The sequence below is a fragment of the Copadichromis virginalis genome, linkage group LG10 (assembly GCF_057382275.1).
Source record: "Copadichromis virginalis isolate Kocher_CV1m ecotype Utaka linkage group LG10, C_Virginalis_male_GT1.1, whole genome shotgun sequence".
In the NCBI taxonomy this organism is placed as follows: Eukaryota; Metazoa; Chordata; class Actinopteri; order Cichliformes; family Cichlidae; genus Copadichromis; species Copadichromis virginalis.
In genome coordinates this window covers 34877883-34901169 of record NC_140627.1, presented here as the reverse complement: position 1 = coordinate 34901169, position 23287 = coordinate 34877883, and the positions used below count along the sequence as shown (strand labels likewise).

The 23287-nt window shown below is 47.9% G+C and overlaps 3 protein-coding genes across 5 annotated transcripts in view; 1 reads left to right on the top strand and 2 right to left on the bottom strand.

The window, feature by feature from the left end:
• LOC146700981 (hepatitis A virus cellular receptor 1 homolog) overlaps nucleotides 1–1535 on the top strand; it is a 6000-nt gene extending 4465 nt beyond the window's left edge. Inside the window, exon 4 of the mRNA XM_085471338.1 lies at nucleotides 1384–1535. Within this exon, the coding sequence (XP_085327464.1) occupies nucleotides 1384–1460 (77 nt within the window). The 3' untranslated portion in view covers nucleotides 1461–1535. The remainder of the gene's footprint in view (nucleotides 1–1383) is intronic.
• Nucleotides 1536–2166: 631 nt separating this feature from the next.
• Nucleotides 2167–4833, bottom strand: rps14 (ribosomal protein S14). 2 transcript variants are annotated; one of them, XM_085471254.1, is made up of 5 exons: nucleotides 4751–4833; nucleotides 3456–3610; nucleotides 3213–3374; nucleotides 2610–2686; nucleotides 2167–2279 (listed from the first exon to the last, which is right to left on the bottom strand). In XM_085471254.1, the coding sequence occupies exons 2-5, from the start codon at nucleotides 3602–3604 to the stop codon at nucleotides 2212–2214; spliced, it is 456 nt and encodes a 151-aa protein (XP_085327380.1). In that variant the 5' UTR covers nucleotides 3605–3610; nucleotides 4751–4833; the 3' UTR covers nucleotides 2167–2211. The 2 variants fall into 2 exon arrangements, with proteins under 2 accessions (XP_085327380.1, XP_085327381.1); XM_085471255.1 differs by having other exon boundaries at nucleotides 3456–3607; nucleotides 4751–4830.
• Nucleotides 4834–11968: 7135 nt separating this feature from the next.
• The window catches only part of camk2a (calcium/calmodulin-dependent protein kinase II alpha), a 51505-nt gene continuing 40186 nt past the window's right edge, over nucleotides 11969–23287 (bottom strand). Inside the window, exons 14-18 of one of the 2 annotated variants that reach the window (XM_085471194.1) lie at nucleotides 22633–22681; nucleotides 22455–22530; nucleotides 21265–21359; nucleotides 20946–21174; nucleotides 11969–19306 (exon numbers count right to left, since the gene is read on the bottom strand). In XM_085471194.1, the coding sequence (XP_085327320.1) occupies nucleotides 19303–19306; nucleotides 20946–21174; nucleotides 21265–21359; nucleotides 22455–22530; nucleotides 22633–22681 (453 nt within the window). In that variant the 3' untranslated portion in view covers nucleotides 11969–19302. Of the gene's footprint in view, nucleotides 19307–20941; nucleotides 21175–21264; nucleotides 21360–22454; nucleotides 22531–22632; nucleotides 22682–23287 lie in introns of those variants that run through there. The other variant, XM_085471195.1, reaches the window with a different exon arrangement.

The window sequence follows — 23287 nt, the reverse complement described above, 5'->3', positions numbered from 1 at the left end:
CCGTGTTCAGTAAGTGAAAATAAAATAAACAATAAAAGGTGAATCAAATGGACCATTACGGCAAGGCTGGGATGGTCAGTTTGGTAAAGTAAATCCGTTGGGCATCTTTCTTTGCCTTTAGACAATAATTCTGATGCAAAAGAGCCAAACGGGACAGGCCAAAAAAAAAAAAAAATGAAAGCAGTATGGTGTGACAATATGGCCATGTGCAACATTTGTACTTTGGGGTCATTTTTAACCCCAGAGGACAACAGCTGTTAGAAAGTCAAAAAAAAAAAAAAAAAAAAAAAAAAAATTACTTAAAACTTACCCCAATACTGCATAGCATAGTACTGAACAACTCCTTCCTTTGGTCGTTTTTGACCCCAAAGTACAAATGTTGCAAATGGCCATATTGTCACACCATACTGCTTTCAAACATCTGTGTGTGGGGAGGTCAAGCAAGGGTCACAAGAACAACCACAAAACAGGCAGCACAATGAGGAGGCAGGTGCTCTACATTCAATTCAATCTTATTGATACAGCACCAAATCACAACAACAGTCGCATCAAGGTGCTTCGTATTGTAAGGTCGACCCTACAATAATACGAACACATGCTTCCAGCTCCTGTTTCTGCTCGGTGACATCTCTTACTTTTCGGCTCTTTTCCTCCCTCCTCGCTCACAGACACATCACAGGTACAGCGGTCCATCCTCCCTGCAGCACGGACTACACTGCCCATCAGGCTACATGCTTTAGGGCGACGCCTGTAACACTCTGCCTGCTGCTTTCATATTAAATCATTTTTGTGAATAACTTTTTAAACATTTCTTCACGTCATTATGCGGGCCGCAAGCAGAGGTGATATGGGCCACGAGTTTGAGACACAGACACGAAGGCCTCTTAATGCGTGTTGTGTTTTTCACCGGCGTGGACACCCTAACCCCTCATAACCTTATGAAACAGGAAAAGACCGCCGTGTAATCCAGTTACTCATATTTTGTATTTTAAATACGTAACGGTGGTACATGTATTCCATTACTCCCCAACACTGTGAATGGAATTATGGACATAAATGTACTTTTTCATCATATTCAAATTTTTTGTAAAGGTCTGTAAATTGTGCAGTAAAATCCTCTGCAGGTCAGTGCAGGATTAGTCACATGACAGGAACTGAGCACAGAGTCGCAGAGACGACAGACACCATCAACATAAATGTCTTTAAACAGCTGTAAAACATTAAATGCTCCTCAGACACACACAGGTGTGGTGACCTGAGGGATCGACCCTTCAGGTTGGAGCAGCTGATGGTAAATGTCGCCCTCAGCTGGTCAGACTAAAGCATTACACAGAAAAATCCGCACAGAGGTTTAAATTCATTCATTGACGAATCTGTCTGCAGGAGTTTGGAGGCGTGGTCAGAGACTGAAGACTAACAGCAGGCTCAGCCAATCAGAGGAGGAGGAGAGTCCTGTGTGACCAGTCTGAGCTTGCTCTGAAGCCCCGCCCTGAGAATGACCTCACAGATCAGCGTTATTTCCAAATAAAATAAATATTAAATATGATTCAGTGTGGTGTCTGAAGCTTCACTCACAGTCAGAGTGAATCAATTTGAAATGATTGTTTCAGTTTTGTAAAAAAGGAAAAGAAAAGCTTTGTCAGCATGATGTCATCATTTTAACTCGAGCAGATTATTTTAGTGCGACAGAAAAACAAACTGAACGAAGGCCCGCAGACTCAAATCCTCCATAAGAAGAAAGAGTCTGAATGTTTCATTCGTCAGAGCCACAGCTACACCCACAGGGTGGACACAATAACACCTGGAAACATCCGAACATGCGTTTTATAAAAGCTTCAGGTGTTCCTGTCATTTTGTCTCCACCTCCATCAGATCAATCAATCCCTGATCCAATAATCAAAGAGCTTCATGTCCTGCAGCACAGCAGGAAATACCACAGTACTTTAAACTACTGCAGTACTCGAGTACTCAAGTACCTCCAGCACCAACAGTCTCTAGTGTGGACTGATCCCATTTGCACTGTTAATCAGATTTTAATGTTTGACTGTAAACATGAAGGGTTTCTCAAAGCTCCGCCCACTGCTCATTAATGTTCACATAATCATGTGAGGAAGTTCAAACCGATGGATCGGTGATCAGGTCATTGATGAGACACGGAGACAGAAGTCGACTTTAATCTTTTATTGTGGTGAAAATGTCGCTGTTTACAGTTTACAGACGGCGACCGCGGCGACCGCCCTTCCTCCTGGTCGAGTCTGACGGGATCGGCGTGACGTCCTCTGAAACACACGAGGAAGAAACAATCACATGATCAGACGCTCGTCAACACTGTCACACGAATGTAGAGCCGAGTTAAAGGAAACGTCACTGTTCAGGCTGTCAATAAAGCTCAGATTCAAACTGTGTCAATCAGATAGATGTACGAATAAAGTTAATTTAAATCCGCCGAGTCGTTTAAAGCTTCCAACCCTCACTGAGAAAGCTGCTGACCTGAGAGCAGCGCAGGTGTTCACCGACAGGTCGATAAAGGTGTTGAAAATGACACAACAGAATAACACACACACACGTTTTTTACTCAAAAACTTTAATATGAATAAAAACAAACTTACCGATGCGCCCGATCTTCATGCCGGATCGAGCCAGAGCTCTGAGAGCAGACTGGGCTCCAGGACCAGGAGTCTTTGTCCTGAAAGGAAAACAGAGCAGGTCACCACCTGGACAGGTAACACACACACACCTGGGTTTGAAAGGCCTGGCTGACCCCGGACCTGCAGCGATGCAGTCAGAGGCTGCTGGTCTATCTCCAGTTAAACCAGTCAGACTTACTAAGGTAACAATAAATACTCGACTTTTATCTATTGTTAGAGCTTTGAACAGACCGTGCTGAGGACTTCACCTGAACTGCACTTGAACTGTTTCAGTAAAATCAACAGTTTTTTGAATGGAGTTTGGTTCAGATTTGGATCAAATGAAGAGGCTTCCTGCACAGAAATGGCAGATTTAATAAAAAAAAAAACAAAAACACTCACTCTGCTTCACTGACTCCACCCCTGTCACTTTATTAGGTACAGCTGAGTACCATGGATTTAAACCCTGATCACCTGACTGGGTTAAACCTGGTAACTTGAAATTGTATTGATCTGTTCAGTGCTTGAGGTGTACCTAATAAAGTGTCAGCCCACTGCCTACAGAATCAGGTGAGTGCAGGTTACCTGTTGCCCCCAGTGGCCCTCAACTTGATGTGCAGCGCCGTGATGCCGAGCTCTTTGCAGCGCTGAGCGACGTCCTGAGCCGCCAACATGGCAGCGTACGGAGAAGACTCGTCTCTGTCCGCCTTCACCTTCATCCCACCGGTCACACGGCAGATCGTCTCCCTGCAAACACACACAAACACCATTAGCACCAATTAGAGAGCGGCTTTTATTTTGGCGAGCAGATGGTCGGAGGGGACATACTTTCCGGAGAGGTCAGTGACGTGGACGAAGGTGTCGTTGAAGGAGGCGAAAATGTGGCAGACGCCGAAGACGTTCTCGCCCTCGGCCACCTGAGGACCCAGGCTGATCACCTGCTCCTCCTTCTTCTCCTTCCCTTTACGAGGAGCCATCTTCTGCTGAGGAGGAGGAAGAGGAGTCAGACACATGTGAGCATGAGGTCACAGCGAGCACGCACACAGAGAATCACCAATCACAGCCAGCTATTCTTTATACAGACATCGAGACTAGACCGCCGCTGCAGCGTAACACGGTGAGACCTTCCCTTCCAGCAGCGTTTCCCCATGCCTCCATTACACCCCAAACCCACTTCCTGTTCAGGTCTGACCTCTTTATGAGTTTTACCTTAACATCCTGAAACTCTCAGGTCAACATTAAAGTCGGGACACCTCCAAAATAAAACCCACCGCACACAGCTAATCACAGACGGCATCCTCCAACTCTGAAAACTCAACTAATATGACAATCAAACACCAGCCAGTTATCTCGACTGATCAATAAATAATCAATCACATCAGCTCTGAACATGAACTCTACAGTAACCTCAGTCTGAGAGCTTCTGATCACACTGTTGATCCCTGATCAGACCCACCTCACTGGGAGGGTCAGCTCAGAAACTATCTAACAACCAACCCTGACCCGGTCCAGTCTAAACTTTAACTCTGAACTTTGACCCTGGACAGCCCGGCTCCGTTTGTTTTCAACTGGAACGCGCCCTCTGTCCGATAACGGACCCACCGCGCGGTCACGTGGTGTCACTGACCCGGTCCATCCCGGTCCAGGTTGAGGAGGTTCTGACTCTGCCTGCAGACTCGGACGCGCGTGTTTGCTGCGACCACTGACATTTTAAATAAAGTTTGAAACGTCAGTAGCAGCGCCGAGGCTAACATAAGCTAATGTTAGCCTGTTAGCTTGTGTTGACTCCGAGCAGCCGGCAGGACCTCACGGAGCGTTTTTCTACCTGCTCTTTCACCTAAAACTTCACGCGCTTCTTTAGCACACCTTTGCGACACACACCTGGCTCTAACGTTGTATTTGTTTCCCTTTGAGGAGGCTTCGCGTGGAGCTAAGATGGCGGCTGGACACAAACTCCCACAGAGCACAAAACATGAAAAATCCTCCATTAACCTTCAGCCAGAGAAACGATACAGACGCCAACAGACGCGGGAAGAGACGCAGGGTCAGCACCGACCAGGCAGAGCGGCGGATGGTCACCTGCAGCAGAGATTACAGAGGATATAAACCGGGAGCGGACTCACCTGTGTGCGTCTCTTTACTGAGCAGAAACAAGAAAGGAAAGAGGTTCCGCTTCCGGCGCGATAAGATGACGATATCCGGCGGGAAACCGAGGCCTAGCTGCTGCCGCCACGTGGACGTTTTATTTTATTTCATTGTAGTTTTATATTATATTATATTATATTATATTATATTATATTATATTATATTATATTATATTATATTATATTATATTATATTATATTATATTATTGATGTTCAATTTAGTTTCAGTATCTATTCACCTTGAGTTTCACAGCTGACTGAACTGTTTTTTGTTGTTAATATGGATTGTTTTCAATATCTAAATGTTGACTTAATTTAATAAATTCTAATTATGCACATCAGATACTGCAGGGTGATGAATGGGGCTGAGGGATTCTGGGGTCTGCGGGGCATGGCTGGTGGTGTCTGAGGTCTGCTTGGTGGTGCTGGTGGTGTCAGGGGTCTCTCAGTTGTTTGGCTGGGATGATGTGTTTTTTTAAGGTTTTTTTTAAGGCCTTTCTCCGTGCCGGGTAGAAAACGGAGAAAAACTCAGACGGTGGTAATTTTTGTCCTGCCACCAGTCTGATCCACTGTCCTCCCATCTTTGTACCAGTGGTGCTTCAGGCTTCAGCTCAGGGCCTCGTCTGCAGGCTGAGGAGCACGAGTGGTGTGTGGACACTTTTTCTCCTCATCAACTTGATAAAGTCCAGCTTGTACATGTGGCTCCTGTGCCCATGTGGGGTCTGGCATCATCCTTAGGTAATGACTGAACAAACAGCTGACCCCATCAATGCAGCCATTCTCTGAGACCTGAACAGCAACATCCTCACTGTTGGAGCCACTCACAGCCGCCCATGGAAATGTTTTTGTTTTTAAGTTAGCTAAACAAAGAAAATATATGCTGGAAACTATCAAAGTATTTGGTGTTGAGCAATTTTTTAAATAATTAATATTTGTTACTTTTTAAATGGGCAACTGGGCGGACCACAGTCTCGTAAATCTTGAGATGGTCTGGCATTCGACGGTCGCATAGCCCACCCGTCACTTGACGCCACTTTGTCCATGCGGCATTGACCCTTGCTCGCACGTCCTGAAGGATATCCCGTCGCCACTGATCATCGATCACAAGTACTTGAATTGGTCAGCCTTCTTCAGGTCTTCCCCGTCGATGTTAATGGTGCCATCAGTTTGGGGGCCAGCTTCCACGTACTCGGTCTTCTTGATGTTGAGTCTCAAACCACGATCAGCCAGGCGCGACTTCCATTGCTGCGTGTGCTGTTGCAGCTCACTGCTTTGGTGTTGAGCAGTTTTTTTAATATATTAATATTTGTTACTTTTTAAATCATGTTCAGGACAGATTTGTCTGCCACCTCTTTTTCTTCTTCCTAGCGTTTGTCCCGTGTGGCAGGTCCGCTTTGCTACAAATCTGTCTCCATTTGGAACAATAGAGGGTGTGTTCTGCGGCGGCATTGACGATCTTCATGTCTTCCTTTATTCCATCCATCCAGCGTTTCGTTGGCCTGCCACGGGGTCGCTGACCACCAGGCTCAAGCCTCATTGCTGTTTTTGCCACTGAGATGTCATCGGAGCGTAATACGTGTCCGCACCACCGTAGCCGTGCCTCGCACATTTGTTCCGTGATTGGCGTGATGCCGAGCCGCTTTTTTTTTTTTTTTTTGTCCCGTTTGGATCTATAGCCATCAGAATTGTTGTCTTAAGGCCAAGAAAGATGCCAAGCGGATTTATTTTACCAAGTGGATCATCATGGCCTTGCCATATTGGTCCATTTGATTGACCTTTATTATAATTATGAATTTATTTTATTTTCAGTTGCTACAAACGGGACAGACATGACTGTGGGAAAGAATGAAAGAAAGAGAGGGAGAGAAAGAAAACCAAAGGGGAGAAGAGACGGTGAGAAGGAGGGGAAGAGAGAAAAAAACAAAGCACCTGGGTCACCTGTATGGAGAAAAAAAACAGAAGAGAAAGCAAACAACAAAGAACAACATGATAAAAAAAAAAACAGCACCATCACAATAAACTAGCTAGCAGTAGATAACAGTAGATACTAAATAATGAACGATATTGTGCAGCACACAAGATAGACAGCGCACAATGTGCTTTGAGGCAGCAGCCAAGAAAGCTTTAGTCCACGTCTGTGCATACCTGTGTGGATCAGCATGCTTGTATTCCAAAGGTTTCTCCATGTAACGATCTGCTAGGGAGTGTGGGGAGCCACAGCCCCGTCCCCCAGGGCATGAAGCAGGTATGGAGGAGATCCAGGCCCCAGATATCCAGAGGCCCCAGAGTACAAGGACCCGAGGAGGACCACCAAAGGGGAGGGGAACTGTGCCACCCTCCTGGGAAGAGCTGAGTAGAGCCCCAAACGAGAGGTTACCCCGCAGCTACGGAGCAGAGGCCAGAGGGAGTTGCAGTGGCGTGCCCCTCCCTTCCTTCCCTCCCCATCTCCAGCTGCCTCCCTCTTCCTGCTCCTGCTTGGAGTAGGGGTGTGTCACCAGGGTGCAGAGGAGGCTACCCCCCCCCCCCCCCCCCCCTCTGTCCCCTTCTGGCTGCCTCTGCCTCAATTTTATCCCACAACTTAGACATTCACATTACTCACACCCTCATTACACAAACATATAGGATCTTGGGGGTGGGCACAATACACGGAGTCCAAAAAGACCATCAGGGTGTACACCTCACCCCTGGCGTCGTTGCCCACCTCTCAATTTTAAATACACGTAGACATTGAGGGCTAGCAGGAGGGACCATGCGCTTACCTGCTGCTCTCTGGCAGGTAGCTCCATGCCCTCCTGGGTTTTAAATGCACCTTAGAACACATATGCATCAACACTACAATGAGCGGGTGGAGGGAGGTTTGGAGTCTTCTCTCACCCCTGTTCTCTGCGGCCTGCTGGAGCGGGGGGGCTAGGAGGAGTTGGCCGTCCGACTGTGGTCTGGAGTGTGGGGCCTCCCTGCTGCTGCGAAGTCGGGGCGGTCTGCCTCTCCCCACCGCAGGGAAAAGGGTAACACCACCTGGGTCTGGGTGCAGTTCCCCCCCTCCAGGGGCAAGGGTACCTAGACCCGGTTGGTAGAGTACGCTTGGGGAGTGTGATCGTGTGTACAGCGTCTCTTTATGTCTGTCTCCACGTCGGTTGAGTGTGGAGTAAGTGCATATGAGAGCATGAGGGTGGGAATGGATGTTTGTGTCTGTGTGTGCCTGTATGTCTGTGTCTATATGTCAGGTTGGGTATCAGACGCCACCTCTCTGGGGACATCTCAGGCCCTCCAAGGTTTGGAGGCCTATCTCCCCCTACCACCACTTCCCCTGCCAGTGGTGGACTCCCTCAGACATCGGTGCGTTGGTGGTTCTTTGTGTCCGGGGATGGGCGTCCAAGTACACACCGACTCACTCCTTGGCGGCCGCTTATCGGGGCCTGGAGCCTGGGGCTCGCTCGGGCCACTTCGGAGGTGGGGTGCCCCCGGCCTCTCGGCCTGGGGCTCGGTCACTCAGGCGCAGCTGGCTGCCGGCGGAGCTCACGGGCGCGTCACTGCAACCCCCCCTGGCTTCTGCTCCGCGGCTGCTGAGTGAGCCCTCATCTGGGACTCTCCTCAGCTCTTTCTGGGACAGTGGCGCGGCTGCCCCTCTGTTGGTCTTCTATGGTCTCTTGTGTTCTGGGGGCCTCTGGATGTCTGGAGTTTTGATCTCCTCCATACCTGCTTCATGCCCTGGAGGACGGGGCTGTGGCCCCCCCACACCCTCTAGCAGATTATTACATGAAGGAACCTTTTAAAAACAAGCGCGTCCATGCTCACAGGTGTACACACGGGTGATCACACCCACAAACTACACCCTTTTTGGCTCCTACCTCAAAGCACACTGTGTTCTGTTGATCTTATGTGCTGCACAATAATGTTTAACATTTAGTATTTACTGTCATATTCCCATATATCATTGTGATGTTGTTTATTCTATTACTCTTGTTCTCTTCTGCTTGTTTTCTTTTTTCTTTCTCAACAGGTGATCCAGGTGATTGATATATGTATTTTTTTTCTTTTTTTTTTCTGCTCGTTCTGTTGGTTTTTGTCTTTTGCCCTTCTCCCCCGTCCCTCTCCTCAGCTCTTTCTCTTTCCCTCTTTCTTTCTCCCCTTCTTTCCCCCAGTCAAGTCTGTCCCGTATTCAGCAAGTGAAAATAAAATAAACAATAAAAGGTGAATCAAATGGACCATTACGGCGAGGCTGGGATGGTCAATTTGGTAAAGTAAATCCGTTGGGCATCTTTCTTTGCCTTTAGACAACAATTCTGATGCAAAAGAGCCAAACGGGACAGGCAAAAAAAGAAAAAACATACATGAGCGCCCAGCCCCAGACGACAAGGACCACCAACACACCAACGTCTGAGGGCATCAGCCACCGGCAGGGAGTGTGGTGAGGGGAGATAGGCCTCCGTACTTTAGAGGGCCTGAGATGTACCCAGAGAGGTTGAGTCTAAGACAGACACAGACGAACAGGCACACGCGGACACAGACGTGCATTCCCACCTCGTATGCACAACCAAATACTCAGCACTCACCCAACGTGTAGACAGACACAAATAGACACTGCACAGACAGTCGCACTCCCCAAACATTCTCTATATCCCAGGTCCAGGTACCCCCGCCCTCAGAGGGGCAAGCCGCACCTAGACCCAGGAGATGTAACCCTTCTCTCTGGGGTGGAGGCAAGCGGACCACCTCCTTATCTGCAGTAGCGGGGAGGCCCCGCATCCCAGACCCCAGTCTGACAGCCAGCACCTCCTCCCAGCCCCCCAGCCCTGACGGCTAACAGAACCGGGGTGAGTGAAGACCTCAAACCTCCCTACGCCCACTCATATGTAGTGTTGCTGTGTGCTGTTCTAAAGTGCATGTAAAACTCAGGAGAGCATGGTACTAGCTTCCTCTCAGAGAGCAGCACGGCTCTTCCCGAAAACCCTTAGTGTCTAAATGCATTTAAAATTGAGGGTAGGGCACCAGCGCCAGAGGTGGGTTGGAGTACACCGACCATCCTCTGGATGCTGTAAAACGTGCCCACCCCCAAGGCCCTATATGTATGTGTTATGTGAGAGTGATGTGGATGTCTAGGTTGCAGGATAAAATTGAGGCACAGGCGGCCAGAAGGGGACAGAGGGGGAGTGCCTCCCCTGCACCCTGGTGACATACCTGCACCCCAAGCCCTGCGTGTGTGGGTGGGTGTGGTAGAGCGGAAATAGGGAGGCAGCTGAGGATGGGGAGGGAAGAAAGGGAGGGGCAAGCAGCCCCTCCCTGGGGCCAGCTCCCCTGCTGACCCCAGTAGGCACCTCCACACTCTGGAACCCACCAGGGCAAGGGGGCCCAGGCCCATCCAGACCAGGGCCCGCAGCCGAGCCGCTTTCTGACGTCTTCATTCATGACTTGGTCCCAACGCGTGAGGCCTAGACACCACCTGAGCATTCGCATTTCCATCATGTGCAGGGCCTGTTCGTGCGTGGCGGTGGCTGGCCAACACTCCGATCCATACAGGGCAACTGGGCGGACTACAGTCTCGTAAATCTTCGCCTTGAGATGGTAACTTTTGTCCTGCCACCAGTCTGATCCACTGTCCTCCCATCTTTGTACCAGTGGTGCTTCAGGCTTCAGCTCAGGGCCTCGTCTGCAGGCTGAGGAGCAGGAGTGGTGTGTGGACACTTTTTCTCCTCATCAACTTGATAAAGTCCAGCTTGTACATGTGGCTCCTGTGCCCATGTGGGGTCTGGCATCATCCTTAGGTAATGACTGAACAAACAGCTGACCCCATCAATGCAGCCATTCTCTGAGACCTGAACAGCAACATCCTCACTGTTGGAGCCACTCACAGCCGCCCATGGAAATGTTTTTGTTTTTAAGTTAGCTAAACAAAGAAAATATATGCTGGAAACTATCAAAGTATTTGGTGTTGAGCAATTTTTTAAATAATTAATATTTGTTACTTTTTAAATGGGCAACTGGGCGGACCACAGTCTCGTAAATCTTGAGATGGTCTGGCATTCGACGGTCGCATAGCCCACCCGTCACTTGACGCCACTTTGTCCATGCGGCATTGACCCTTGCTCGCACGTCCTGAAGGATATCCCGTCGCCACTGATCATCGATCACAAGTACTTGAATTGGTCAGCCTTCTTCAGGTCTTCCCCGTCGATGTTAATGGTGCCATCAGTTTGGGGGCCAGCTTCCACGTACTCGGTCTTCTTGATGTTGAGTCTCAAACCATGATCAGCCAGGCGCGACTTCCATTGCTGCGTGTGCTGTTGCAGCTCACTGCTTTGGTGTTGAGCAGTTTTTTAATATAATTAATATTTGTTACTTTTTAAATCATGTTCAGGACAGATTTGTCTGCCACACCACCGCTCAGGCCTTTTCACTAAGCTGGATGTGAAGCACTGCCCCGCCCACTACAGCAACTATAGACCAATCAAATCAATTGTTTTTTTTAAGTACAGTTGTGCCAACAATGAGAAATCCTCCTTCCTGCTTCTTCTTCTCCCACAGAAACTCTGCTGCTGGTCTTCATCACGGAGACATAAGCTCCTCCTCCCTCCTGTTCAGTTTTCATTGATCAGTTATTAAAACCTGCTCATTGGTTAATCTGAGACTGAGCTGTGACGAACACCTGAGTGATCATCATAAACATGTTTACTCCCTTAATGCAGACCCGTCCACACTCAGTTCATAAACTAGAAGCACCAGATTTATGTTGTGGCTTTATTAGACTTTAGTCTCAGTGAAGAGCGACACGCAGCAAAGGGCGGCGGGTCGGAGTCGGACCCGGGCTGGTCTCTCCTCGTCCCCGTGAGATAAACCTGCTCCCAGCTGAAGCTTTTCATCATTTATTCACACAATATTATTGATATTAGAATGAAACATCTCCAAGACTTAACTTTACAGGGGACCAAATGAAACTGGACAAATCCAATAAAACATGAATCACAGAGTTTTACAGTAATGCAGTAAAATCAGAAAAATCTGTCATTTAAAATCACAGTGAAACCTCTCAGGCGTGCGGGAGGATTTCCTGTTTTTATGCTTTATTTATGGGACAATAGAACAACAAAAAGAAGAAAATGTTTGTTTGTCCATCAGATGAATCGTGTTTGAAGATTTCTGAATAAAAATGTTTTGTTGTTGTTGTGGATGCTAAAAGTGAGAACAGACCAATCAGAGCGCAGCGTTTGACCACCTCAGTTTATTTACAGAAACACTTTGAACACGATGCAGAAGAAAAGTCCAAACACACTCTCGCCCTCACACAGTTACACACGAGCATGCAGCATAGTCCAGTTACTACAGTACAGAACAATATCCATCATAGAGCGAGCTGACAGGATGTGACGGAGCGCCAACATGGTGGGCGATGGAGGAGGAGGAGCTTCAGACTGAACCTTCACCAGCACACAGTGACGGGCCGAGAACACTCAGATACAGAGACTCGTTTATCATTTTCATTTATAATTGATTTAATTATGCAAAACATCTGCAGTTTGGTTTGAAACTGAAGTTCAACTAAAATGTTTTTGATCCATAAAATCAAACCGAAGCTAATCAAACGTCAAAGAAGGACCCGAGAGCGCGGCTGGCACGCCTCGTCCTCAGTCAGACTTCAAGAAGTGTTTTAAGACAACGAAGAGGAGTCAGCTGATTGGTTCCTCTCTGGATTCAAAGAGCAGTCTGTAACCCCGGCAACCACAGGAACAATAAGTATTGTCCGCCGGTTGCCGAGGGTTGGCTGCAGGTTGGCGGGAGTTCCCAGTTAAATATGATGCCGTGGAGCTCCTGTAAGCTGCAGGCTGTGAAACAGACAGGAAATGGATCCAATTCACCTTCAAAATAAAAGTTGTTTCTTTTGAAATATTTTGTTTGTGGCAGTAAAGCACAGCTTTTACTTTGAAGGCGAACAGCCTTAGTTTCTCAGGCCTGTTGCGCTTTTTCAGGTTTCACTTCTGTTTGGTGACCTGCCGGCCAATCAGGGATGCTCATTTTCCCAGGTGGTCTCTGACTGTGGGACTGAGGCCTGAAACTCACCAGGCTTTTCACTCTTCTGTGGCTGCACCATCACTTCTTTAAATCAACAGTCCCCAACCCACGGGCCTCGGACCGGTACCGGTCCGTGAGTCGTTTGGTACCGGGCCGCCAGAGTTGAGGCTCAGGTGTGAAATGTCTGGTTTTCAGGGTTTTTATCGGTTTTCAGCGTTATTTTGTTATCTTTTTTATCGTTTACTCGGTTTTCCTGGGTCCTTTCACGTGTCCATCCATTCATCCATTCGCTTCCGCTTATCCTTTTAAGGGTCGCGGGGGGCGCTGGAGCCTATCCCAGCTGTCATAGGGCGAGAGGCAGGGTACACCTTTCACGTTTGTTATGAATAAATCTTTTTTCGATACCGGTACTAGTTTTATTTTGTTGTGTTTATCCGCGCCACCTTAAAGGCCAGTCCGTGAAAATATTGTCGGGCATAAACTGGTCTGTGGTGCAAAAAAGGTTGGAGACCTCTGCTTTAAATGATAATAAACTGTGATGTGCTGCTTCAGTTCCTGTGTGATGGTTTATTTCCCTGGACCAGAGTTAGACCAGCATGAAGACAGAAAGCTCAGTGAGATATTTAATGCGCTCTTTGACGTTTACTGGAAACAATATGTAAAAAAAAAAAGACCTTTATAAACTTAAATCAGCCTTCAGCAGCAGAGAGGGCTGTTAGCGCTCGTGGTTGGTTTTGTTTTGGGGTGCCTCAGCGCGCGTTGTGGGCGGGCTGCCATCAAGCTTCATCATTAGTCTATAAAACTGCCCCGGCTCAAACCTGTCCTTGTCTGAGTTGTTAGACTGATTATTCCGATGTTTCATGGGAAATGCGGTCTGTTAGCATCATTAGCTTTACTGTCACCATTACCTGTAAGCCACAAGCTAACATGTTAGCTGATTAAAACCCCTTTAGCTTGTGGCTAGAAGAGCTAAGCGTGGCTAACAGTCTCCCAGGTGTCTGAAGCGACCTCCTCCTTCCTGTTCTCTCAGGTGAGGCTTCAAAACAGGAACCTCTGACCTGTGAGCATCTTTAGCCTGAAGACGTTCAGCTGAAGAAGCAGGAAGTCCCTGCTTTGGATTGGATCGTTCAGATAAACATGGAGAGGCCACGCCCACTGAGCATCCAGTAGAAACACAGGAGAAACATCATAGCAGTGTTCCTATAATAACATGTGAAATCTACTCTAAGATGAATTTTTCAGTTTCAAGCATAAACACCAAAAGAGTTCTAAAAAATGACATCTCAGATATTTGTGGGGACGTTTGTGCGTCCACCAGTATTTTCACCACTAATAAATACTTTCAAGTGTCGTCAAAGGTCAAAGTGGAGGTGCTGCTTTTAGAAAACACAGACTATTGTAGAAAACAGCCATTCACGCTGGAGGTGCCATTCAGAGTCCCCACGGTGGTCACGCTCAGTCTGAGGAGGCTGAAGGACAGGGAAAGGTTTTTGTCTCCAAAACTGAAATCTGAATAAAATCAAAGGTCAGAGCAGCTTAAATACGTTTCACAACGCTTTCTGTTCTTTGTGTGTTTTCATTCAGCTGGTTGGAGTTAAAGGCCACCTTTGACCTGCGGATACATGTGCACACTGCTAGCCGGGATCACAGCACACCTGTGCAGTTCTAGCTCCGCCTCTTTACAAATATGATCTCAGATTTTTGAACACGTTGACGGCCCGGTCATTTCCCCAGCTGTTTCTAGCAGCGAATGGGACACAGTATGACAAGAGGTGTAATGCTCCGCCTCAGCGTGGCCCCGCCCATCCCCCGACACCCCGACCTTTGACTCAGTATTCAGCCTCCTCAGCTCCGAGCGTTTCTGAGACGGGATGCCGAATGGCACAGAGATGTCAATAAATTAAAGGGCAGCAGTGCTGTGGCAAACACATTCAGCAGCAGCTGAGGAACTCAACACTCAACAAAATAATAAAGCTAATAGTGCACAATGTGTTCTCTACAGGCGGACTCGCACAACGCTAGCACTGGAAGTCTGATCCGAACATTAAAAAGCTTGTAAATATACAAATGCAGTATATCGAGAATAATAATCATAATCATATCATCGTCATAATAAGAATCTGATTGTACAAAGTTCTACATTCTCCCGACGGTAAAAAGCTGCTTAAAGCCTCTGAGACAAACACAACGGCTCAAAAATCGCAGAATATCAAAGGTGGCACCGCCGGCATTTTGTTAGCTCGCGGCTAGCAGACACCATTGCTCCGGGTCAGGAATGCTAACAAAGCTAACGAGTCCGAGTCAAGTCACCGGAGGGCAGGACCGCGGGCCGACAGCAGCGAACGTCAAAACGCCACGGAGGCTGAAGCCGAAACACAAAACACAAAGTCAGTTCCAGCATGCAGAAAATCACAAATCTGTACAGAAACACTGAAGAGGAAGAAACACAAGCCCTCCCTGCAGAACTCCAGCCAAACATCCAACCGTTTTACACCACCGCAAAGAAAATCCACCAAAAATGGCGCCGACTCAGAGACTCTGAGCCGGCAGGTCGATAACTAAAGCCACGATCCAAGATGCAGGTAAAGTTTAAGTTATTAAGTTAGTCCATAATTAAGGCTTCTAAAAACCAACGACAGGAAGAAAAGAACCACACGGAGATATGAGGTTTCACACCGCGACCACGCCACCAACAGACCAACAGGGGGCAGTCTGAGTTCCTGCAGTACGGAGGCCCAGAAGAGTCAAAAAGCACCATGTGAAACGGCAGCTCACGTTCACATCCAACCCTCACAATGGTTTATGTTTACTCATCTAGTATTAAAGTACTGCAGTACTCTATAGGCAGTATATATGGATGTTTCACCATCAGTCTGAGTCACTTTTTCTCTGTTGTACTGGTTTGTGATTGGCTGAAGCAACACATCAGTGCTGATGTACAGTCACTACAGGTTCCATAGATCGGCGTCGTGTTCGTTAACTGAATCAAATCAAACGTCTGCATGTTTGTGTTTATGTACATTTATTATTGCTTAAAATACTCCCAGCCCAGCCAGTAACTGCATTGGGATGTTTCTGCTGTTAAGCGTCTGAAATCTATAGCTCAGTAACTGTTGTTACAGTCCCGAGTGTGACTGTAACAACTCACTATATTTGTGTCACTATGATGGGCAGTGATGTTTGTCACTTCTGGGACTCCGTACTTTCCTGTAAACACTGGAGACTGATGATGATTCTGATTGGCTGTCTGAGCATCGAGGAGGTTTAGAATGTGTAAAAAACATCAAAGAGGAGTTTGTTCGTGCGTGTGTAGGGGTGTGTGTGTGTGAGACTGTGTGTCTGTGTGAGACTGTGTGTGTGTGTGAGTCTGTGAGTCTGTGTGTGTATCTGTGTGAGACTGTGTATCTGTGTGTGACTGTGTGTCTGTGTGTGACTGTGTGTCTGTGTGTGACTGTGTATCTGTGTGAGACTGTGTGTCTGTGTGTGACTGTGTATCTGTGTGAGACTGTGTGTTTGTGTGTGTGTCTGTGTGAGACTGTGTGTCTGTGTGAGACTGTGTGTGTGTGAGAGACTGTGTGTGTGTGTGAGACTGTGTGTTTGTGTGAGACTGTGAGTCTGTGTGTGTATCTGTGTGAGACTGTGTATCTGTGTGTGACTGTGTGTCTGTGTGTGACTGTGTGTCTGTGTGTGACTGTGTATCTGTGTGTGACTGTGTGTCTGTGTGTGACTGTGTATCTGTGTGAGACTGTGTGTTTGTGTGTGTGTCTGTGTGAGACTGTGTGTCTGTGTGAGACTGTGTGTGTGTGAGAGACTGTGTGTGTGTGTGAGACTGTGTGTTTGTGTGAGACTGTGAGTCTGTGTGTGTATCTGTGTGAGACTGTGTGTCTGTGTGTGTGTGTGTGTGTGTGAGTCTGTGAGTCTGTGTGTGTATCTGTGTGAGACTGTGTGTCTGTGTGTCTGTGTGTGTGTGTTTGTGTGAGACTGTGTGTCTGTGTGAGACTGTGTGTGTGTGTGTGAGTCTGTGAGTCTGTGTGTGTATCTGTGTGAGACTGTGTGTCTGTGTGTCTGTGTGTGTGTGTTTGTGTGAGACTGTGTGTCTGTGTGAGACTGTGAGTCTGTGTGTGTATCTGTGTGAGACTGTGTGTCTGTGTGTCTGTGTGTGTGTGTTTGTGTGAGACTGTGTGTCTGTGTGAGACTGTGTGTCTGTGTGTGACTGTGTGTCTGTGTGAGACTGTGTGTGTGTGTGTGTGTGAGACTGTGTGTCTGTGTGAGACTGTGTGTGTGTGTGTGAGTTTGTGAGTCTGTGTGTGTATCTGTGTGAGACTGTGTGTCTGTGTGTGTGTGTTTGACTGTGTGTCTGTGTGTGTGTGTTTGACTGTGTATCTGTGTGAGACTGTGTGTGTGTGTGAGACTGTGTGTTTGTGTGTGATTGTGTGTGTGTGTGAGTCTGTGAGTCTGTGTGTGTATCTGTGTGAGACTGTGTGTCTGTGTGTGTGTGTTTGACTGTGTATCTGTGTATGACTGTGTGTCTGTGTGTGTGTGTGTGTGTGTCTGTTCCTGTCTAGCTATCTTTGTGAGGACCGAAATCTGCATTCTGCTATACTTGTGAGAACCAACGGTCACTTGTGAGGACACACTCACACACACTCACACACTCACAGTCCTCACAAGTTTGAAGCCTTTCTGAGGCTCAAAATGTGGTTTTAGTGTCAGGGTTACAATTAGGTTATGGTTAAGTTTAGGGTTAGGCATTTTTAATGGTTAGGGTCAGGTGCTAGGGAAACCATTGTTTATAATGGAGCACTGTAACAAAAAAATAATTTCCCCCAGGGATCAACAAAGTATTCTGATTCTGATGTCAATGAAGGTCCTCACTAAGATAGCTGGACAGGCTTGTGTGTGTGTGTGTTCCTTATTTCTTTCTTGGTTTCTTTTGTTTTTGTTTTAGTCCCTTGACTCCTTTCTTCCTTCCCTACTTCCTTGTTCCCTCACAGGTAAGGGGCAACTCCTAAATCTGAATCTTGTAAACTCAGTGTGAACAGCAAAGTTTGTGCTGCTAATGATGCTCTGAGCGGAGAGCAGGCAGGTAGATACACGCCTCGTTAAGGCCTTCCTCATTAGGATATGTGGTGGCGGTGGCTGTGGGGGAGGGGTGGGGCTGATCTGAGCAGAGGTGTGGCTGTTCATGGAAGATCACAGGTCAGAGGGTGGTGGAAGCTTCTAGAGCTCTCCAAGCCCGATGGAAGCAGATGAGTGTTCCTGTGCAGCGCGCACAGTTTAAATAAAGTTTCTCCGTTAGACAACGTCATCGTGAAGGCCACGAGCTGCTTTAGCCGCTAACCAGTTTAAAACGATCCATGTGTGAGCTCTGGGTCACCCGAGGGTTTAGCTGAATAACTGGGCTTCACCATGTTTCTAACATGCTAGTTTAAGAGCTGTGCCATTAGTATATATGTATAAACTCTGGAAGCATACGAGGCAAATACGGTAAACAAAGGCTTAAAGTTGTAAAAACATAAAACAAAAAAGGGGGAATGAGATGCTTTTTAAAATTAATAACTATGAAGAAGAGTTTTATTTCTGATGTACGGGAAGAAAAAAGTGTTTTTATTAATATATTTTTTACTGTAATCAGATAATCCTGATTTTCCAGGTTTATATTATATAATTGGTCTGTTTGCTGTTGTCAGTGTGGCTCAGCTCGAGTCTCAGTCACGAGTTCATTTATCTAAATAATCTGTAGCGACCAAAGCAGCTCTTGATCATAGTATTATATCACATTACATCTATATAATATATGTTTTTGTTCCTTTATGTAAATATCTGTAGTTTCAGGAAAGCTTGTATCTCCCACACGTCTAAAGGCGAGGCTCGTACTTCCTGTTTAATATCTAAAGGTAACCAACGCGTGAACGCGAACACTATAAAAGCTAAGTCTGTGCAGCCAACGGGTCAGTAGATCCGTGAGAAACGTAACAAGGAGCAAAAATGAAAGCTGGAAACTTTTTCTACGTCTACACTCGATCAGCTACAACACGTCATGTAGATGGAGGCGACACTGGGCTGTTTGGGTGGAGCCATGCTAACAGTTTCCCCCTGCTTCCAGTGTTTGTGCTAAACTAGGCTAACCACATGCTGGGTGAAGCTAACACACAGTAGTGACATGTTCTGTCCACAGGGGGAGCTGTGGTGTGCAGGTGTTGGTCCTGTTAAACATCTGAAGGTTTGAACCTCCTGAACTCGAACAAACTGGAGATACAAGGTTTCCAAACATTATTACAATCTGATTGGCTGATCACAAGGGGGCGTGGCGGAAGCAAAGTCCAAACAAGCTGAGAAGAGGAAGCTGATTGGTTGGTTGGTAATGCAGTTCACTTGTTGGAGTGAAGCTTTCTGGCCCCGTCGTCTCTTCTCCAAACTCCTCAAACAAAATCCTGAATGGTTGGTGTCAGAGGCCCGGCCTGCTGTCAATCAAACTGCTGTCACGGCGACGGTGGCCCCATCAAAGATCCACTCACTCTGGAAGTTAGCTGGAGACGAAACCAAACGTGTTTGTGAGCGACTGAATCAACAATGTCTGACAACACAGACGATTCAACCTGCTGAACAGTGACGAGTCCACGACACGCATTTTACCTGCATCACGTCACAGCAGCAAAGACACACAAAGACACACTCGGACCAGCCCCCCACCCTGAAAGGTAACGCTGTAGTTACAGTCGAATCTGCTGATCTGAAGACAGCAGCAGATGTAATCAGCTGAGTAAATCAGTAAAAACATGTCAAGAAACACCTGGACGTGTCAGGAAGTCAAACACCCTGAAAATCACAGTGAGCGATGATGCAGCCTCTCGTTCATGTTACTGACGCCTTCAGGCTCCTGATCAGATGATGGATCTCAGACCATCACTGACCCCCCGCCAGCCTGGTCATGCTCTACAGACAGCATCTTCACAGCTTCTCCAGACCCTTTCACATCAGTCACATGTGCTCAGGGTGGACCTGCCAAGTCTGCTATTCTATGGCTCCGCCTCCCAGGCAGTGAGCACAGGGCCTATAGAGGATGTCGGGCCTTCAGGCCATCCTCATGAAGTCTGGTTGTTTGGTCAGAGACGTTCACACCAGCGGCCAGCTGGAGGTCAGGGTACATCGTAGGTGGTGGAGGGTGACTGTGTGCGCCCGGCCCAGCTAGTGGGTGAGGCCACTGCCAGGCTGTCAAGTGTACCAGGGGCATGCAGCTAAACTTGTCATACCAGCGGCCTGCTGGAGGTCATCCTCGTTCGGTTCTGATACCGGCCCTGATGATGGCCTCCTACGGCCGGAGTCTCCTCCATGCTCTGCAGACTGTGCTGGGAGACACACAAACCTTCTGACACTGGCACGTATTGATTTGCTGGAGGAGTTGGACTGCCTGTGCTAGTTGATTTCATGAACGTCAGAGCAGCTGAAACTGATTAACAGTCTCTCTACTACTGAACTAATCAGAGGTTTAACCGACTGGCTGCTCTGATTTAAAAGTGTCCCTTTCAGTTTTCCTGAGCAGTGTGTGGTGGATGCTTGTCGTGGTTTGGGGTCATTTTGCTGTTCACAGCAGACCTGCTGAGCCTCTGTGCGATCCTCCTGTCCTCAGCACACCGACTGTGGATCAGCACCTGGTGTGAACCCTCGACTGCACTTTTTCCACTCGAGTGGACAGTCTGTACGAGGGCACTGCTGCTGAGGTCTGATGCATCAGTAACAGCGGCAGGTTCGTTGGTTCCTGGGTTTTGTCTCTCAGGAACGACAGTCTGGCTCAGATTCAGTCTGCAAACACGAGTGGGGCTAAAATAAGCAGCTCCACCTCCACCCAGATTCATTTATCATCGACATGAAGCAGAGCGAAGGCGTGATGCAGAAACAGCTTCACAGCGTTTCATATGAGGGATGATTCAGCACCAACCACCTGCAGTGAATGTGTCGTTGGTAAAAAGAGCAAATATACTAAGCATGGAGAAAACTGGTGTTGACAAAGTGCTGAGGAATATACACGTGCATGACTTCACTGATGTCTGCTGAGGATCAGATTCGCCGATCCTGCCTCTCTTCACACGTTTTCTCCGTGCAGCTCGTTATCATGCTGGTTTTTCCCAGCTGCCCTGAATGCCCCGCTGCCCTTTGACCTGCTCTTACTTGCTCAGCGTGGAGGGGGAGCCTGAGCGGTGGAAGTGCACGATCTGCCACTTCCCGTCGCGGCGGTGCCACACCCTGGTCTCCTCCGATTGGGCGGTGCGAGGCGTCCCGTTGGAGTCGATGTACTGCGTCACCCTGACGTATGCGATGCAGGCGGCCTCGTCGCCCACCAGGTGGATGTGAGGGTTCAGGATGGTGGTGTGCACCGGTTTGCTGTTCTTGGACCACACTGCAGACACAGACGGACAGGTGAACATGGTCAGGTGACCTCAGAGTTTTTTAAAAAGCAAGGTGTAACAGGAAGTCTGCTTCAGCTCACAGTTTTCAAAGTAAAAGCGGTGGAAGTCCAGGCCTTCGACCAGATTCCCCAACGCCTCGGGCTCGAACGCCGTCACAGCCGGGTCGCACATTTTACTGCAGGGAGAGAATCGTTTACTGAGACGAGTCAGAGACACGTTTAACAGGGAGCAAGTGAAAAAAACCATCCACACGCACAACACGCACACGCACAACACGCACACGCACAACACGCACAACACGCACAACACGATCCTGTCGGAGCTCTGACCCCCGTCTCTGTGAACCTTCAAGCCCGGATCAGCAGCCCAAACTTTCATTGTTTTATAGCTTTTATTCTTTATCGATCACTCATAGATGAAATATCTGTCACTTTGAAACACCTGCAGGACACTTTGTTACACATATTAGCATAAATGTGTTTCCTGCTTTGATTTCTTTTGTTTTCTTAGGATGGGAGTTTTTCCGTCCCACTGTCGCTAAAGTGCTTGCTCATATGATTGTTGGGTTTTTCTCTGTATGTATTGCTGTAGGGTCTACCTTACAATATAAAGCACCTTGAGGCGACTGTTGTTGCGATTATAAAACTTTAACGGTTCAATCAACACACAGAAAAACAGATTTTATTGGCGAGCCAATCATCAAAGATGTCTGAGATTAGAAAACAGGAAGTATCAGTTCATTAAACAGGGCGCCTTCAACATCACGGCCAGGCCGGATCGTTTGGGCCAGTTTGGAGATTCAGGCCGAGCCACAGTTAAATACATCGATGTGATGTTTACAGCGACGCCGACGTCACCAAAGCGCTCTGTGAGCAGGAGAGCGAGCGTGACTGAAGTGTTTGTAACATTTGGGGAAAAGCTGAGCGTGGGTCAGAAGAGGACTCGTTTGTATTGTTGGGTTAAAGGATGCTGATTCGCTCTCAGCGTTTAAAGACTGGCCACTGATCAGGACGTCTGATTGGCTAGTTTCAATCACTGATTTATTTCTGCTGGCACCAGCTTCAGAGAGGAGCGAGGGCAGCGTCAGGAGATGTTCCAGATGTTTTCATCAGAAGCACTGATTCACCTGCCCAAAGGTACGTTAAAGGGTGACTCCGCCCTCTGTGAGGCTCACTCGTGTCAAGGATTTCTCAACGCTTTGATGGTTTTATTCAAAAACAAACAAACAAACATTCCTTCTGCCCGAGCGTGCTCAGTGCTGGTTACATACGTGTAGCTCTCAAAGTCTCCGTTGCTGATGGCCTCGATGAGCTGCTCAGTGACTTTAATGATGTCCTGTTTCCTCCCTGAAACACGCGCACGCACGCGCGCGCACACACACACACACACAGGTTAGTGCTGGTTCAGCAGCGTCTCGGCTCACTCGCTGTGTGTCTGTGCGTCCTCACCTCGGGTGTCTTCGTCCTCGATGGTGGTGTTTGTGCTCTCAGAGGATTCCTGCAGGAGGAAGAAGAGTCAGTGTGGGCGGAGTCCACTTTGCTGTTTCCGTCTGTTTCCAGTGTGTTTGAAGAGTGATTACAGTTTACAGAGACGTTTTAACTGAGACTCTTATTTCCTTATTCTTCAGCGAGCTTTACAGTTTTTGCTCCTCTCGTTTGTGTGGATGGGTTAATTGATTACTCTAAATTGCCCATAGGTGTGAATGTAAGTGCGAATGGTTGTATGTCTCTGTGTGTGAGCCCTGCGACAGACTGGCGACCTGTCCAGGGTGGATCCCGCCTCTCACCCTAAGACAGCTGGCATAGGCTCCAGCGCCCCCGCGACCCTGAAAAGGTTAAGGATGGATGGATGGATGAATGGATGGACGGATGAATAGATGGATGGATGAATGGACGGACGGATGGATGGATGGATGGACGGACGGACGGACGGACGGGCGGACGAACGAACGGACGGACGGACAGATGGACGGATGAATGGATGGATGGACGGACGGATGAATGGATGGATGGATGGATGGATGGATGGATGGATGGATGGATGAATGGACGGACGGATGGATGGATGGACGGACAGAGGGACGGATGAATGGATGGATGGATG

Excerpts from the sequence above, each read along its gene's own strand:
- rps14 (XM_085471254.1), bottom strand. The coding sequence starts at position 3,604 with ATGGCTCCTCGTAAAGGGAAGGAGAAGAAGGAGGAGCAGGTGATCAGC. Across the intron at positions 3,375-3,455 it reads GTCACTGACCTCTCCGGAAA|GGAGACGATCTGCCGTGTGA; the intron begins GTATGTCCCCTC and ends GTGTGTTTGCAG. Across the intron at positions 2,687-3,212 it reads AGGGCCACTGGGGGCAACAG|GACAAAGACTCCTGGTCCTG; the intron begins GTAACCTGCACT and ends TTTTCCTTTCAG.